At 42.4% G+C, this 13,501-nt stretch overlaps 1 protein-coding gene across 1 annotated transcript; it reads left to right on the top strand.

Moving 5' to 3' along the window:
* Positions 1–2,328: 2,328 nt before the first annotated feature.
* LOC119306480 (histone H2A-like) lies at positions 2,329–3,067 on the top strand. The gene has a single exon (XM_037582686.1). The coding sequence runs from the start codon at positions 2,381–2,383 to the stop codon at positions 2,840–2,842; it is 462 nt and encodes a 153-aa protein (XP_037438583.1). The 5' UTR covers positions 2,329–2,380; the 3' UTR covers positions 2,843–3,067.
* Positions 3,068–13,501: the final 10,434 nt, after the last annotated feature.

The following is a 13,501-nucleotide window of genomic DNA, read 5'->3' as shown; positions in this document are numbered from 1 at the left end:
AAATCATGGACGTGAAAAAATATTTGGAAACCAAGCTAGCCAAGGCATGCAATAAATTAGTGCCCATCCAAACACGCACCCAATCATCTGGTCCATGCGAATTTTTTGGCTGTGTAGCTTAGGGCATGTACAATGGAGACAGCACTTTGGTGCTGCCTCAGCCCATCCACGTAGATCAGTCAATCTGAGACCACCGTATGAAATAACTCTCATGGAATGCTGCAGCCTACTTTGGGACCCACCCTCTCTCTTTTCTTTCCTTACCTATTCATTTCTCTCTCTTATTTTCCTCGAAAACTAGATGGTGTGCTGCCTCACACACACACACCACCCACCATCATAATAAGCTTTTGTTGGTAAGGAGACATCCTCCTCTGCAGGAACCCGCTTTACTCTGCGGACAACCTTTTCAACCGTCCTGGACCATCCGAGCCGAGGTGGATAGTTGTAGCTACTGTCCACCGTGTAGCATTGGCCATGCTCTTAGGGTTCCAATCCAAACAAGCTATTGGCAACGACAACGTCATATCTTATGTATCCAAATTTTTCCGGTAAGACAGTGAATCACAAAGATAGATTAATTAGGAAGAATTTAGGAGGTGTTTGGTTCAACTCTTTTGAACCATTATCCGATTACAATGTTAAGTTCCTTTAAAATGTGTTTGGTTAGTTTGGCCTGTTAACACATACCGCTATAACAGATAACAACTCAAGTCAACTTTGACTCCACCCAACCCTACCGTTAACGGATTGCGTTACCAGCGGCAGCTCCAACAGACCAACGGACTGACGCCCCTGATCCCCTCCGACTCTGATCTTCTTCGTCTAGTCGCAGTGGAGGCCTCGATCCCCTGCTCCCACCGCCCCTCAACTTCCTTAACGTCACGACAAGAGCATACAACATGAGGAGTGGTAGTGTCGCCGTGGGTCTTTGTCAATCCCTATCGATCAGGAGGCAAGGACACGAATCTAGTTCATTCGTCATTTCGTCTATGGCAGTAGAACCGATAGTTGCACTAAATCAAGAGGGGAAGGGACGCCGCTGAGGAGAAGGTGCTGCCCGTGAAAGCCGCATTTGCCGACAGACGCCATGGAGGCCTTGAGTGAGGAGTGTTCCGTACAACGTCTCCTAGTGGCCGGCTTGGCGTGGGATGGTGTATTTGCATCTTACTCTCTGAACGAAACATCATATTGTATTTCCATACAGTTATCTTCATGAACCAAACAAATCAGTGTTCACCCATTCCAGTTGTGATGACAAATTGACATTGTATTCTCAAACCGCTACCGTTACCATTACATTGTTTGCAACCAAACACCTCCTTAGTACATCCAAAGCAAAGCAAGCATTCCTATGTTGTAAATTTGATGGGCTTACGCTGATCATGGTGTTATTTTCGTATAGTTTTATTGTGCATGAAGGTGCTTATTTCACTTTTTTTAATTTCCGGTTTAGTGTTCATATTGTGCATCGTAATGTGGCGAAAAATTCAAGCCTTAAAGTATGGATGTCATTTGAAGGATTCACGGTTGTGGAAGACTAAGAGTTAAGATTATCTGGTTCTAAATATTGATCGTGGGTTGCCAAGCTCAGTCTCCTCGTAAATACTCCCTCTAACCAAAATGTAAGACTTTTGTTGGTTTTGCACAGGGCATAAAAAGCAACTTACATTTTGTTACGAAGCGAGTACATAACATCGGAAGATACTTGTCGTAATGTCCAACACGCTGAGCCATCTGAGACACCAAGGCTTATGTAATCCTGCAAGAAACGTAATGGAAATCTAAAAACCACTAGTTCTTAGCATGTTTCACACGTTTTTCTCACCAAAAAGATTCAAGGGAGAGGAAATTTATAATAACATTTGATTATATTACGTACATGCAAAAGAAAAGAGGAAATTTCTAATAGCATCCACCGTGCTGTTACATGTCATATGGATTTTTTTCGCAAAAAAAAAATGTCATATGGATCTGAGTTTACATAACCAATTTATAAGTCGGTGGTTTCATTTGTTGACCCAATTTTTTCATAAAAAATATTCCTACTTGTACAAACAATTTTTTTCCCCTGGCTTTGCTGGTTTCTAGTTTTGCAACAAAAAAAGAAGACGTTTCCGATTTCTGCGGTCCATTTCTCACTTCGGTTGACAAAAGCATTGACCAAATGGAAGGAAGGGCGCAGCGTAATTTGGCATCGCAGCCGTCCATTCGCCACCGATCCAGCCGCTCATTGCCCGTGCGCGCGGACCGACGGCCCCACGCTGCCCCCTTCCCGCGCCGTTTAAATAGTCTGCCCAAGCCCGCCTCCTCATCACCAAACACTCTCCCGCCTTCTCAAATCCCCCATCGCGCCAAATCTCAAATCCCTCTAGCCGCCATGGACGCCTCGGCCACCGGCGCCGTCTCCAAGGCGAAGAAGTACGTGGTGGGGCGCAAGCTTGGCGGCGGCCCCAGGAAGAAGGCGGTGGCGCGCTCCGTCAAGGCCGGGCTGCAGTTCCCCGTCGGCCGCATCGGCCGCTTCCTCAAGAAGGGCCGCTACGCGCAGCGCGTCGGCATGGGCGCCCCCGTCTACCTCGCCTCCGTCCTCGAGTACCTCGCCGCCGAGCTGCTCGAGCTGGCCGGGAACGCCGCCAAGGACAACAAGAAGGCCCGCATCATCCCGCGCCACCTGCTGCTCGCCATCCGGAACGACCAGGAGCTCGGCAAGCTGCTCGCCGGCGTCACCATCGCGCACGGCGGCGTGCTGCCCAACATCAACCCCGTGCTGCTCCCCAAGAAGACGGCCGAGACGGAGCCCAAGTCGCCCAACAAGGCCGCCAAGTCCCCCAAGAAGGCTTAGGCGATTACTAGTCCTTCGTATTAGAATTAGTGTCCGATGTTTAAGTAATGGTGTCGATCTAGTATATGTTCTGTTCTGCTTTGAGAAAAGAGTCAGAAATCTCTCTGACTTGCAGTAAATTCTCTCTCTGTCGCCTGTCTGTTCTGGATTTTGCAGTGCTATGGAGTTTTACATCTGTACAGTGGGACGAATAGTTGTGTCTACCAATCGTCTGAATCTGATAAATTCACTTGGTCATTTCCTGTAATTGGTTGCAAGCTGAAGAAACCGAGGAGCATTCCCAACCTGTAGTATGAGTTCAGGTTCAGACATTTGTGTATGTCAAGTACTGTACTACAAATGCCAACGTTTCACCTATGCTATGTCCAGCTGGCGTAGAATACATTATACTACTGTACATGGTTAGCTACAGAAGCATTTTTCCTGTAATTGGTTGTCGCCCAACCCAATATCATTACATTCTAAAACATGATGTATAAAGGAGCATCCCTGAATAGAAAGACTAGTGAAAGCCAGTTGCAAGACTAACAAGTCAAGGAGCATCCCCTGACTGTAGTCATGTATGAGCTCAGATACACTGGAATTTAGGATCTGACATTTGAATATATAAAGTGCAATGTCCAGCTTATGCAGGAGTAATGGGTTATGTCACCCAAGATCACTACATTCGAGAAGATGTGCCATGTTGCTTGATGACTAAATAGGTTCAGTTGCACATCTCTGAAAGAAAAGCAGACAAAACCCATAATTGATAGCCTGCAGTTTGGGTGGGGGGCGTGGAGTGGAGGAGTGCTCTGTTTCAGTGAAATCGGGCAATCGGGAAGACTGCTAGCAAGAACACCGAGAGCACTCTCATGAAGGGGTATAGCTTTTGAAGAATATACAAATGGGCAGAGGCCTTTTTTTTTGCATAGAAATGGGCAGAGCAGTTCCAATTTAGTTTTGCAGAGCAGTTTTTTTAAAAACTAATTTTGCAGAGCAGTTAGCAAGTGAGGAAAGGAAACACTTTAAAGAGTGAGTTTATCATTTGTTTAGAGCCAAAACCGTAGAGCAGTCATTCTAGCGTATGAGGTTTATCCTTCCTTTTCGAAAAAACCCTCATATCATTTAATTTTCATCATAATGCTTGCTACACATGTTTCAATTACCAACATCAGGATTCAGAGGACAAAAAATGCGACCCTGCCTGTTCATTGTTCTAAGTTTCCTTGGGGATTTTTTTCATAAATGTTTTATTTTATTGGCTCAAAATAGATTATCAAGAAGATATATAACACAATGAGCACACACCCTGCCTATGTGTAGTTATGATACACACAACCAAACACCAACTCAAACACACACGCGAAAACATGCCGGCAACTAGTAAAGTCATATATGCCCAAAGTTATGCATAGGCGAGAAAAAAAGGAAAAAAATCCTCGAAGCAATCATATTTGCGATCGGCAAACTACGCCAGTGACCATATCCGCGCCAACCACCTAACTACATCACATGGACGACAAGGTTCTTCAAAAGTAACGCCTTCGGAAAGGGAGCGACATTCAAGCGCCGCCGTCACTGGATCCAACCACAAGGCCAAACTCTATGTTTTCACCTTGAAGAATCGGTCCGAGTATATCCGAGCAATGCCTTTAACAAGGTAATGGGGTAAAAAAACATCGCCATTGCTAGAGTCTGACCTAGGATTTTGCCCTGGAGCTTGAGACCGGGTGCTCGAGTAGCACCACCATCGTAGTCACTCATGTGTTGTCCCCATCACTTTTCCGCGATCCCAGCTGCTACATGCGTTGCGACCGTCTTCACCGCACAACCATCCCTTTGCGTCAAGCTGTCGTCCATAATTTGTATCACATCATTGAAGTCGAAAGGTTTTGGGAAGGGGTCATCTCTCGCTGGAAGTCAGTTGCAGTACAATTTGCGGACCGTAGCGGCGCCGACCGGCCACTGCATGCGCGAAAGACCAACACCCAGGGCATAGCAGTTAGAGATAAGTTTGGAAGAAAAAAAATGATGGGTAAGAACGCTTCTAGATTCAGAGATACAAGAGCCTTTTATGGCAAAAAAAGAGAGATACAAGGGCCGTTTTTAGAGAAGATACAATTGTTTTTTGTTGAGAGAAGATACACAATTTATTTTACATAAGATATAAATTTTTATACAAAGGGCTTCTCATAAAAACGTACACCATGTCCCAATGGCAACCCTAGGAAATTCCATGTCAAGGGAGATAAGGGTCAAAAAACCATATATTTTATTTTCTGAAAAGAGAAGTACCCAGCCTCTATGTCACACGATGCACACAACCATATTATTAAACATGAAATAAGTTCAAGCCACAGAGTAGGTGACAGTAAAACAAATAAACCAAAAAATGACCACAAGCGGTTGAACCTCAAATTACATAGCTCATCCACATAGTCTAGGAGTGGCTCACCAACCCTAGGAAATTCTTTACACCCGTTTTTAGCCGACTGCACCCAAAGGTCATAAGTGCCCGCGCATCCATATGCTGCAGTGATGACCACATATGGATTGAGGCTGTAGTCGTGCAAATAATCTGCAATAAATTGAGAGAAGACGATCTGTTAAAACATAATCATTCCAGAAATTTCACATTGCCCAGAGAAATGACACAAACTCCCACATGTATTTACCCCTTCAGCTTATGAAAAATACCACCTAACCAGTTTCCGAACAAATTTGAAATACAGGTTGGTTGTGCTATACTGTATGTAACATGACTTGTGCGCAAGATCAAGGCAGTAAACGGACATGACATAAATAAATGATTAACTATCTCCTCCTAATCAAAATAACAACATTTTTTGTTGCCATGTCAGTTAGTCTTATCAAGGTTATCTTTGGTAAGAACTACCTTCCTCTCTGCAAAACTCACATGAAAACTTTCATCTTGAAAGGAACCTTAGTTTTCCAAATATGTTTTCTATGAAAAAGAGTTCCAGAATCCATAAGATCTGCATATATATAGACTTCACACGAAAGACACCATTAGTGGTTAACCTTCATTGGAATGAATCTGGCATCTGAGTTAGATTAATTGACATCAACCTAGAAACCGAGTGGACACACTTAATCCATTTGTAACCCAGTAATGCCCTGCGAAATTGGATGCTCAAAGGGCTATCCCCAAGAATAGACTTCACTGAATCCTCTTTTCTAAACACAGTATTATACAGGGTCGAATATTCTAGAGCTAATGAAGTGTCACCCAACCAGACATCTTCCCAAAAACTCGTCAATTGGGTGTCATCAATCTTAAAGCAACCTTTCTAAAGAAAGGAAGACTTGACCTTCATCAAGCCGCTCCAATATGGTGAGTCAATAGGCTTAACATTTACTTGGGATAACATTTTGGAGTTCAGATATTTATTATGCAGCAATTCTTGCCGAACACCTTGCTCATCAAGTAGATTATACACCATTTGCTGAGTAAGGGTCAAAATGATATAATTGACATTTATTTGTACTTGTTTCTTGAAAGAAAATTCCTTTAGTTGTACTTGTCTTGTATGAGTCCTTTTGGCAAGCCTCATTAAGGGAACTGCACCCTTTTAGGACCTCTTTCTACGCAAGGTGAGGACGCAAGAGGAAAAGATGGGCACTGTGGGCCAGTAAAAATGTTTAACTTCAAGAAAAAAACAGTCACCTAGAAGCTTATATTGCAAGTGGGGGCTTGCATCTACAATTTTATTGCAGGTTAGAGCAGTGAGATTTGGAGAGTCAGTTGAAGCGAAGAAAGGATAGTGAGAAAATCTTCTACGGCGACTTTCCATACAAAAACACGAGGAGTGAAATTTGATGAATTGTTGTGAAATGTTTTTCTTTTTGTAAAATCGATGTCAAGTCTGCCTGGACCATGGGCTGCACACGCAATTCGAGCATAGGAATAGCTCGGAATGTACCTAACAAATCATAAAATTTGCACCCTCGCAAAGGTCACTTTCGGTGACTCCTATTTCATCCATTTGCGTCAAAATGTCGCTCAATCACACAAGGACGACAACATGGGCCATGCTCCAATAGAGAGAGGTGAGGACGAGAAGTTTTTAGTGGTTGCTCTATAGAGATTCTTTTTAGCGTTTTCCTACATTATGGTCCAGATTTTATGTTCTGCATTATTTTGTTCTTTTCATCAGTTTTTCCTTGTAAGGTTTATTTTTAATTTGTTTCCTGTAAAAAAACCTAAATGTTTTGAATACTTTCACCATTTCTTAGTTTTTTTTACAAAATTTTGGAATACATATTAGATTAACAAACATTTTTTAATTTTGAAACATTTTTATTGTAAATATTATCTAAATTTTCTAGGATTTTTAAAAATTACTGAACATCTTTAAAATTCACAAATATTTTATTTGGAATTTTTTGTACAATTAATGAATATTTTTAATATACAAGATAGTTTTATAAAATTCATAATCATCTCGAAAAATTCATGAACCGTAAAAAACCTTTAAAATTTAAGTAAAGAAAAAGCTTGAACCGGTGGATGAAGTAGTAGCGATCGTGCAACTGGGATGGCTCATCCACTCATGAGATGTAGCGTGTGTATATTTTGTCAACAGTTTGACTCAATAATTCAAGTAGAGGCTCATGTCACTTTCAATCCATAAGGACGATACAGAAAAAACAACGAGGAGCACGAAGGCCACGCGTAGGAACATGGACCATGAGGTGGCCCGGACAGGCCCGCAATGCGGCCCGACGCTTCGAGCGCCGAAGAGGCACGCAACTGAGCTCAAGAAGTAGACTGGCCGAAACCCAGCCAGCCAACAGATCAAGGAGAGATGGGCTCCTTCATGTCTTATCATTTATTTTTTGTCCATTTGTGTTTAAATGATTCTAATAGATCAACGAATGTGCATAGATAATAAATCTTCTATAGATTGGTGAGTAAGTTGTGGTTGATTTCTGTTATTTATTTCTACAGATTTTTGTAATAGTCGACACTCAATTCTTTCTTTGTGCACACATCATGTGCCTGAAGTTGTGCAAGCAACAAGAACGATAACCAACTATCTAGATTAATGGAGCATTTCACACCACAGTTTTGCAATGTTTCTGCTTTACAAAGAGCAATAAACAAAGACGCAGAAGGGTAAACCTGGCATGGCCACTGACCACTAATTTCCTGCCCAGGTGATTTTTAATATGTTTGTTAACTCAGTGCTAAATTTATGAATGTAGACTCGAAACTACTTTATCCTGCTCATGCATGCATTGACCAATTTCCGGAAGAGGAGATTAATAAGATACCATTGTGTAAAGAAAACCTTGATAGCTCTTTGAATCGATATAAGTAACCAACATTTTTTAGAATAACAATTAAGTTGAAGCAAAATAACTAGGAATATTTCAGATTATTTTTTATCAAAATGGGAGAGATATTTGAATCAACAATTGTAGTACAACTCTTAGATAGAGGAAAATGATGAGGTAAAGTTTTGGTTCCTGCTTTGATATATTACTCAATGCCCGTATTATTTATTTCTCTATGAAATTTGACATATTAAGGACACTGATTTTACACCTTCACTTGTTTGTTCCAAACCGTCAGACTTGGGAACCATGTTATTACTTGTTAGTGATTATACTGTGGAACTGTATCCAATGACTAATTTTTCTCCGTGTGTAAATATGTCTTTGAAACATCTTTTCTTTTCACAATGCAGACTTGGAAAAATATGTGTTTCTTTTAATTTACATATGTTCTGCTAGATTCCTTAATTATCACCACTCATCTTAGAAAATACAAGAAATATCTGTAATTCTGCATTTGGATTACCTGGAGCTAAAACACGTATGTGACATGCAGGTGTTGTGAGAACATTTCCGTTTTTTGTGCAAAGGAGATGTGTGGGCTGAAGTAAGTAGTACCATCTATTTCCTTCAATTTGTAGAGTCTGATGCGTTGCAGGAATTGTAAAAAAAATGGTTGCCATTTCTTCATTTTTTATTATAATACGGCAACAACAGAATTACATAAAGCCTCGCCTCAGGATTTTGATATTTGTTTTTAGGGAGAACAATTAGCTTTGGTTTGACAACGAATAGATATGTAAATTCAATGTGATTCGCCTTAGAATGAACATTCCCTTGTGATTCTTAAGATCTTTGGATGAATGGGTCTTGATAGTGGTCTTTAGGTGTTCACATTATATATGCTTTTGTTCTTCGGCACCTAACAAGTATGAACATAGGGCACGCAGCGTCCAACTATTACTTTGTAATACACTTATTATGATGTGTACAAATTACATCATTGTTTAGGACCTAATAAGTATGAACATAGGGCATGCCTCAATAGGTTTATGTCAAGTCTTTAGTTTAGTCTGCACATCTGTTGAGTTTTTTGTTCATCAGATTGATGATGTAGATTTAAGTGCTTGTGATCGCTATGCATCTACTTAAAAAATTATAGGTACCATTAACTCTGCAAGTTGTTGTCATCATATCATTATTTTCTGCAGTTTCTTTCAGCCTTTCACATAATTAAGTTTGTAATGTACACTGCGAGTTGAGGCTTTTATTTTCCTTCCGCAATCCTTTTTGCACTTTCATGGCTTATTAAATGCTGATTTTATAGAGTAATGATCAAATTTATGAGATGCTAGAAAAATCTTTATAGGTGGTAGGGGTCGGATACTATTGGATGTATTAACAGCAGAAGCTTTGGCTCTAAGGTTCGGCCTATCCCTTGCACAGAGGGCGGGATGCAATCGTCTTGTCGTTAGCTCTGACAATATGGAGGTGATTGTCACAATGAAAAATGAAGGACATTCGGCGGCAGCGGCGACAACAGTGTTCGATGATTGCTATTTCTTAGCTTGTGTTTTTCCTCTTTTGTTAGGTTCAAACATTGTAATTGGGAAGCTAATAAGGTGGCTCACGAACTTGATAGGTGGCTGAACGGACTAGGAATGGAGCAACTTGTCCCCGATCTTCTGAAATTTGTGAACAAGAACACACCACGCCACCTCTGTGTGGTAGAGGCACTGAACGACGACCTTTGGGTTCGTGACATTGGCGATGCGCCCTCCATTTCGCCGATCACTTAGTTTCTACAGCTTTGGGCCACCGTAAGGCAAGTTCAGCTGGTTATATATATAAAGCGGGGGCGAAAGCTTGTTTCGAGGAGGAGGTTCAGCTGACTGCCGTGCCAGACGATGTCTCATGGAGTTGGAGGCTTCCGTTAGATGGGAAGCACAGAGCGAGTTCTACGTACTAGGCCATGTTCCTAGGCCGGGTCTTCCCTCCCTGCGCGGCGGAGCTTTGGCATTCTTGGGCACTCTTGGACATCAAGGTCTTTTTTTGGCTGGCACTCAGAGACAGGTAGCGGAGGCTGGTCGCCTCGCGCATCGTCAACTGCAACATTCGGACCGCTGCATTCGATTCGCCATGCTTCTCCCTTGGCGGCTCCACAGATTCACCCAATGACTCCAATGAAGCTTCAAGACTGGTGGCTGCAGGTACAAGGACATTTCTAACTGATCCCAAATAAATAGTGAAGTATCCGGTGGAGTAAACCCTTACTGTGTTGGAAATATGAGCAAAATTACTACAAGATTTAATCCGAATGAACAAAAGATAAATCATGACAGCAATAGCAGAGATTAAACTAATCATGCGAACTAGCATAGTAGATGAACAGATCACATCTAGGGCACATACTAGAAACATGAATTCTACCACGATCTCGAACAGGAAGGATAGAATCACATACGGTGCAGCGGGAGCAGCACCGCCGGCGTTGGCGTTGTCGCCCATGTCATCGAGGATGAGGTTGCCGAGGTCGGGGAAGAAGTCATCGTTCGCGAAGTCGTTGCTGCCAGCAGTCGCGCGAGTGTGCCCTGCAAAAACATGATCGCCCCTCTTCCGTACAGGACCACGAGAGGCGGGGTTCCGGAGGCCTGCTGTCCCTTCTCCAGTTGCACGCCGAAAGGAGGGATGAAGAAGACTTGCTTGGCAGCTCAATGATCTGGAACGGTGGTGAGAAACCATACGAAGCGGCGGCGGCTAGGGTAGACGTCTGCCTGACTATATAGTGTGGGCCGGGTAGGTCGTGGGAGTAAACCCCACTCCGAATCATCACGATCCAAAAGAATCGGAAACGGTTCAGTAATTAACGCGTCCGTTAATTATTAAATAATGACTCATTAATTTTCCCGAGCAGCAAAAATATAGACAACATGCAGAGCTCTGTCCTCAGCTCGGCTCAATCCCGCAACCCGCGGCACGGCGCGTCGTGACGAGGCATTGGCGTGGCGATGCGAGCATGCGTGTAGGTCTCCTCTTCACATGCTCATACAAGTGGTGGAATAGCTCACCTTATAAAGAGGTGCAACTCTCTCTCAACTCCCGGGGTGGGACTAAACTTTAGTCTCACTCACTCCACTCATATGTGTGCATGAATGGGCCAAGAGAATTTCAAAATTTTAGTTAGGCTTTGGGCCAAAGGCCTACTAGCAAAATTCCAACAATCCCTCACAAAGTCTCATTGGCACATCTCATCATTTAGTTCCAAAACATTGTTTATATACCAGTGCTTAGTGGAGACTGTGAAGTTGAACTTGCACTTAGAGTTTTATGCTACACTAGATCATAACTTGAATAGTGGACTATGCCTTGAACTACAAGTTTTCCGCGAAATTAGTTTCACACAAATTCTTGACCGATACTAGGCTGTCGCAAGGCTTCCCCGCGGGTGGAGCATATACGTCATACTCCAGGGCCTTTCATGAATTTATTAGAGAACACCCAATTCTCACAGACTACGACATTAACAGTCAAATTCATATAGGTGTGTTCATTAGGAGATGCTCTGCAGGACAACATCTCTGCTTACTCAAATAAGCACTTGGAACAGATTAAGATAAATATCAACCTGCCATGCAGATCAGGAGAGTATTGCATCTTCATGGAGTGGGATAATTAAAATAGGGATACTCTCCTCTCAGCTGACCAACAGCTTGTCTCCCACTTCTACTTCACGGGATGTCCGATCACATAGAGTGGGTTACCACTATGGACAACTCATGCGGTGGGTCTCAAACCCATCTCCATTGATGCATTATCTATCACATTATGTGATAAACCCTTTGTGAAGGGATCTGCCAAGTTTTTCGTTGTTTGGATATAATCCAACATAATAACTCCGGAGTTCCTCAATTTTCTGACAGATTTTAGTCTCCTCTTCACATGCCTTGAGGACTTCATATTGTCCTTAGAACTTTTTATCTTGACGATCACAGTTTGATTATCACAGTTCATCAGGATAGGGGGTATTGGTTTTTCAACCATAGGTAAGTCCATCAAGAGCTCATGAAGCCACTCTGCTTCAATAGTGGCAGTGTCTAATGCTGTGAATTTTGCTTCCATAGTTGACCTCGTTAAGATGGTGTGCTTGCAAGACTTTCAGGAAACAGCGCCACCAGTGTAAAAACATAACCACTTGTGGCCTTAATCTCATCAGCATCAGATATCCAGTTTGAGTCACTATAACCCTCCAGTACCCTTGGATACCCGGTGTAGTGAATCCCATAGCTCGTAGTGCCTTTCCAGTAGCGTATAACTCTCTCAAGTGCACGCCAATGATCATCTCCCGGTTTTGACACAAACCGACTCAGCTTGCTCAGAGCAAAAGAGATGTCAGGCCTCGTGGCACTCACCAAATACATAAGCGAGCCAATAATCTGATAATACCTCAGTTGATCTCTAGCAATCCGTCTATTCTTTGGAAGCAACACACTAGCATCATATGGAGTTGGAGAAGGCGTGCTGTCGCTATACCCAAAACTACTCAAAATCTTTTCCACATAATGAGACTGAAGTAGTGTGATCCCACCATTCTCATCTCTCAACATCTTGATGTTCATGATAACATCAGCTACTCCTAGATCCTTCATCTCAAAACAACAAGATAGGAAATCCTTAACGTCCTTGATTAGATCAAGTTTGGTTCCAAAGATCAGTATGTCATCGACATACAGATAAAGAATAACTCCTTCGCCCCACCATGGCGATAGTACACACACTTGTCACCATCATTTACTACAAACCCGACAGTAGTTAATGTTCTGTCGAACTTCTCATGCCACTCCTTAGGAGCTTGCTCAAGGCCATATAAAGACTTTAATAACTTGCACACCTTTGATTCCCGACCAGTACTACAAAACCATCTGGCTGATCTATGTAAATTTCCTCCTTCAACTCTCCATTGAGGAAAGCCGTCTTAACATCCATTTGATGAATGAGAATACCATGTGAGGCAGCCAGTGATAGTACCACCCAAATTAAAGCTAGTATTAGTAGAGATCTTTTTGTTACGAGAAAGTTATTTGTCCAAGGCAATCGATAACTAGACCGGTAATCACTGTTGCAATCCTATTTGAGGGAGAGGCATAAGCTAACATACTTTCTCTACTTGGATCATATGCACTTATGATTGGAACTCTAGCAAGCATCCGCAAATACTAAAGATTCATTAAGGTAAAACCCAACCATAGCATTAAAGTATCAAGCCCCTTTTATCCCATACGCCAACAACCTACTTACTCGGGTTTGTGTTTCAGTCACTCACGCAACCCACCATAAGCAAATCATAAACATATTGCAAACCCTATAGCGGGAATACCT

This window comes from Triticum dicoccoides, chromosome 5B, assembly GCF_002162155.2.
Source record: "Triticum dicoccoides isolate Atlit2015 ecotype Zavitan chromosome 5B, WEW_v2.0, whole genome shotgun sequence".
In the NCBI taxonomy this organism is placed as follows: Eukaryota; Viridiplantae; Streptophyta; class Magnoliopsida; order Poales; family Poaceae; genus Triticum; species Triticum dicoccoides.
This window is presented reverse-complemented; position numbering and strand designations above follow the sequence as displayed.